Source organism: Drosophila mauritiana, chromosome 3R (genome assembly GCF_004382145.1).
Source record: "Drosophila mauritiana strain mau12 chromosome 3R, ASM438214v1, whole genome shotgun sequence".
Classification (NCBI taxonomy): domain Eukaryota; kingdom Metazoa; phylum Arthropoda; class Insecta; order Diptera; family Drosophilidae; genus Drosophila; species Drosophila mauritiana.
In genome coordinates, this window is record NC_046670.1 from 23,148,156 (window position 1) to 23,153,362 (window position 5,207).

The 5,207-nt window shown below is 48.1% G+C and overlaps 1 protein-coding gene across 1 annotated transcript; it reads left to right on the plus strand.

Moving 5' to 3' along the window:
• Positions 1-1,526: 1,526 nt before the first annotated feature.
• LOC117144520 lies at positions 1,527-4,873 on the plus strand. The gene has a single exon (XM_033309739.1). It carries the CDS (start codon positions 2,224-2,226, stop codon positions 4,621-4,623), a length of 2,400 nt encoding a protein of 799 aa, XP_033165630.1. The 5' UTR covers positions 1,527-2,223; the 3' UTR covers positions 4,624-4,873.
• Positions 4,874-5,207: the final 334 nt, after the last annotated feature.

Below are 5,207 nucleotides of genomic sequence, written 5' to 3' on the forward strand. Positions count from 1 at the left end.
TTAATAAGATTAACATTTCTTTTGATCCTTATCTATAATAATCCGAAGACAAACCCTATAAATATATTTTAATTAAGACATTGCATAATTTAAATACATAAATCTTGTCGTGATGCTTCTAGGGGCAAATCAGCAATTAAACACGCCATCTTTATCGGCAATCATTCATTTCGCATCTTCTGGCATTTTCACGACTCGTTGGCGGGCATCTCAGCTATTAATAAATATATATCTCCTGGCGTAAGTAGGGCATGCAAACGCCGCTCAGACCTGACACAAAAAAAAAATTGCCCAGAAGAAAATTGCTTTTCTGTTGATTTTTCACAGTCTCCGGTCGCGTGTTCACAGAAAAAATATTCGGCTCGTGTGTTCCATAGAACTGTAACGATGATGAAATGCACTGCTAAAAATAAATGTCATATATATTATTGAGAACTTTCATGGAAATATAGAGAAATAATAGTGGAATTTAAGATAAACATTAACATTCAACATGAGATATTTTTTGAATATTTTCCAAGAAAATATCTAAAAAAAAAACCAAAAACTTTCCTTGTGGTATTGACTTTTGGCTTGATGCCCCAAACTTTTTATGACTACTGGGAACCGAGTAGAATTTGCGATGAGCTCATTAGAGTCGATTCTCCGGTCATGTTGTAAGCGCCTGATCGTCGACCGATCTGTGTACCGACTTCAGGGGATAATGCGTAGTTATAAAAAGACAGTTAACTATAATCAAGAGCCTTCATGTGAAGCGGGCGTGTAGGGCTGAGTGGGTGTGGTTCCAATGCGATTTAAGGTAATTGACTATAAGTACCCATGACGAACTTCTGGACAGTTCCCAGGGAGGGGGGAAAAAAAACTAGATTTATTTCTTATCGCAAAACTTGCGATAACCAATTTGTATATTTTCATTCCGGGAGCGTGCCGATTTTTAAGTTTGCGAAATTGAGTTGTTATGTTTTCTGAGTCATTGTCGAGCGGGTTTTGGTAGCCGGGGATTAAATCTGCTGCATCATCTTGGTCCAGCGTTTATTTCTATTTGCTTTTAATTTCACAATCAAAACAACAATAATAAAACCGTGCCTTATCTTACGGACATATCTCCACAAGCGCCGTCTCGCTCTAATTTGGATTTTTCCTCTCTCTCTCGCTCTTTTCTTGCAGCTGGCGCCCGACGGTGGGAATTTCATCAGCTGTTGTTGTTGTTGTTTATTTCGCAGCAGCAGTCGGCCTAATAAAAATGCAATTTTTATGGTTAAGAAAATAGAGCGCGGACGCCGTTGTGTTGCACATTGGAAATTGTGCAGAAGCCAGAAGAAAATGTGTCTTGGAAAATGGAAAAGCACGAGCAGCAGCTATAACATTGAGCCAGTGATGTAATACAGAGCAAAAGTGAAGCGGCGGCAATTGGCATTGCAAAAAAGAAACAGATTATACAATTTGTGTTGCTGCTGCACTGAACTAGGACAACAGCAGCAACAACAGCAGCACTTGGAGCGGCAGCAGCAACAACTGTAGTAGCAGCAGCAGCAGCAACAACAACCACTAGTGATAAAGACCGGCTGGCAACAGCGCAGCGGCCACTTGCAGCAACATAATTTCAAAGTCGGAGCGTGGGAATCGCAAATCACGGCAGTGGCAGCAACAACAGCAACCGCAGCAACATCGACCACTCGTGGCTCTCCGGATCGCTCATTTCGCTCGCCGTTCTCGCGCTGGCGTTGCTCCGTTTCGCTCGCACCCGCCTGGTGAGCAGACGCGTATATTTGGAGGCGTTGGGGCGACCGCTCACGACAGTTGTGCTTGGAACGCTTCGGAGTGAAGATCGTGCTCGTCCGATCGGTGCGCGTGATAAATACACGGCGAACAAAATTGAGTGAAGATACAATTGACAAGACACGAAAAATCATAATAAACACAAGTGGAAAAGCAACTGCTTGAGAGCAAAAAAGAAATTGTTTTTTACAAATCTCGCACGGAAATTAGCAAGCGTTCGCAAGAAACAAACCGCATACAATACTGAACAGAAAAAAGATATTAAACAAAAAACCGAAAATATTTGGCTGCAAATGTGAAGAGACGAGAGACAGCGGATACACCGAGTGAAATTTGTGTCATAAGCAGAGCCAAAACAAAACCGAAAAGCCAAATTCAATAAAAGGCCATAAGTGACTGTGAAACTGTAAAGTGATGTGTGGTAATCGAAAAACAGCATAAAGAATGGCCATAGACCTCCTGATCCTGGCCCTGCTGCTCGTCTCGTTCCTGATCAACCTGCTGGCGCTGTGTGCCTTTTGGATAACGCCTGGCTTGAGGACCACCGCCAATCGCTTCACGATCAACCTGCTGGCCATCAATCTCATTGGCTGCTGCATCTTGGCCCCTACCTTGTTCCTGGGACTGCCGGGCAAGTCAGCGGAGGTATCCACTTCCAACGCCGAGACCCTGGAGTTCTTCTCGAAGCCGGGCAACCATCAGGTGATACTTCGTCGCAATGGCCAGCTGGTGGAGCAGGATGGCGTGGTGGTGCGAAAGAACATCAGCGAAAACGGCGATACGGTGGAGACCTTCTTCAAGTGCAACGCCACCTACTGTCGTGAGTTGACCATCGATGAGCGCGGAGATGGTGGCTTTGTCATCACGGAAACCGAGACCCACGAAGAGAACCTCTCGGCCTTTGAGAGTTCACCCACGGAGGCTCCCATTTTGCCGCCCGTCCAACTGAGATGTTGGTCCATAGACATGACTGCTGCGCTGGGAGCTCTGGCAGTACTGCTCGTAGTGGGGGACACCTGGTGCGCCGTTACCGATCCCCTGCGCTACCACAGTCGCATTTCGGGCGTGAAAACCTGGATCTTCATAGCACTCACCTGGGTGGTGGGCATACTCTTTGGAGCCCTTTCCGCCTTCCGAGTTTTGGACTTTGAGGCGGACGCCTTGTTCAGCAGACAGCGACGGCTGGCAGTCACTTACTTCAACATCAGCAGCACCAATAGTATTTTCGGAGTGGTGTACGCCAGTGTCTACTTCATCGTGATCATCCTCCTGCCTTTCGGCTTTGTGTGCGGAATGTACTGGAGGATATTCAGTGAGGCGCGCGGAAATGGGCTGCGTATGCGCCAGAACGGCTCTTCGCCCCTGCTGCAGAGCGCCTTGAATCTGACGGCTGGCCAGCAGGCGGCTCAGGCCAATCAGTTCTCCAATAGCTTGTGTGTTCATCGGCATTCCATATCCTCGGCCAGTTCGCATGGCGGCAACAGCAGCTTGGGCCTGGGCGGTCTGCAAATGCAAATTGATCAGCGCCAACAGCCGAGGAGTTCGCCCAGTTGTCTCCGTAGGGACTCGGCCGCGAAAGTACTTCTGCCCACCATCTCGGATGATGGTGGCTCAGATGCGGAAAGTGGAACCGGAGTTCAGCTGATGCCCGTACAGGAGCACTCACTGTCTGATAGAAATCAGAACATTATGCTGACTCTGCAAACAGCGAGTGGTGAGATCAAGAGGAACTACTCCGCCAGACAGCTGCCCCTGTTGGGCACTTCTTCGCAGGATCTGAGGGAGACGAATCGCCTGCAGGGCATTCGCCAGGTGCACAGTTCGCCTAATCTCCACAAGTACACGGAACTGCGCCAGGACTCCCTCAGTGAGGAGTGTGGTTCCCCGCATCTTTTGGGTCACGCCCAGCGGCAGCAGCAGCAGCAGTTGCACCTGCAACATCAGCAGCAGCAGCAGCATCATCATCACCAGCAACATCACCCGCACTTCAGTTCGCCGCGCCACCAGCAACACGGCCACGCCCTCCAGATTCCCGCCATTCATGCCTCCCCCAAGGCTCTAGGTTACATGAGCTCCTTGCGACACCGTTTGAGCAACGCCAGTTCGCTGTTCAAATACCGTGAGGAGTCGAGAGCCGCCCGCATCAGCATCCTGGTGGTGGTGATGTTTGTGGTCTCGTACCTGCCCTTCGGACTGCTGGTACTCCTGCAATCGCGACTGTCGGCTGCCAATTTTGGCGGATCCTCCCAGCTGGCCATCTTCATGATCCTGCTGGCCAATCTCAGTTCGCCATTCATCTTCGCCTACAGGAACAAGAGGGTGAGGCGAGGAGTCAAGCGGCTGTTTGGTCTGGATTCGTCGTCGGGCCTGCAGCGAAACTGCAGCAGCAGTGTAAAGACCAATGGCACCGCGGGTCCTGCTGCAAGTGGTGCACAATTGCAGCGCAACAGCAGCAAGTTGTCGCAGTACAGCAGCAACAGCTGCAAGTACCTCACCCCCCAGAGCTCACTGGTCAGTCAAGTGCCGGTGCATACGACCTTGACGTTAAGGCCCAACAGCAGCTGCAGCACCATCATCAATTTCGGTGGCGCCAGGGGCTCAGCGGACTCCGATGAGCAGCCACCGGCAACACCACCACCCACTGTGGCAGTGGCTCCACCGCCCACACGACCGCAGCGCCCCAAACTGCAGAGGGGCATCACCATCGTGGAGCACATAGCTATAACACCAACCATGCCCCAAAAGTTCCAGAATCGGCGCGCCAGGCTCTTCGACATGTTCTTCCGCAGCTCCAAGAAACTGCAGGCGGGCTGCCAGAGCCAGAGTTTGCCCACTGAGGTCTAAAGGGGGGTTATGATAACTATACATTTAGGAAGGTAAACAAACACTAAACTTGCTTGCTGAAGAATTCTAAAAACAGTATTCGTAATTTGTAAGTCTAGCAATTAACAAAGACAACTGTTTGAATTTGAGTTTTAAGACCAGATCATGCTGTCCTAGAAGCTTCTCATGCCAAAAAACGAAACCACAAAGAAAGTCAAACTAGAAAGTTTGAGATGCTTTAAAGTAACAAAAAAAAAAACAAAACAAAACAAAGTACCTTTTAAAAAATAGAAAACTGTGTACAAGTCAAATTAACAAAGATTGAGAGTGATGGGAGTTATAATCTTAGGGTGGATATCAAACTGAAAAGTGGAACCAAGCCATGCCAAGTTGAGATCGTAATCAATGTACCTAAGCAACTTGCATATGAACATTTAATGTTTTTACTCAGATGAAATCACAGGAAAATAGCAAAGACAGCACAGCTTATTCGAACTTCCCCACTAGTTTATTATTTATTGAAACAATTGTAAATATTTATTAGACATCCACGCCGCAAAGCTTTAACTCCAAAAACATTCTGGCTAAACAAGAAGAGACGCATA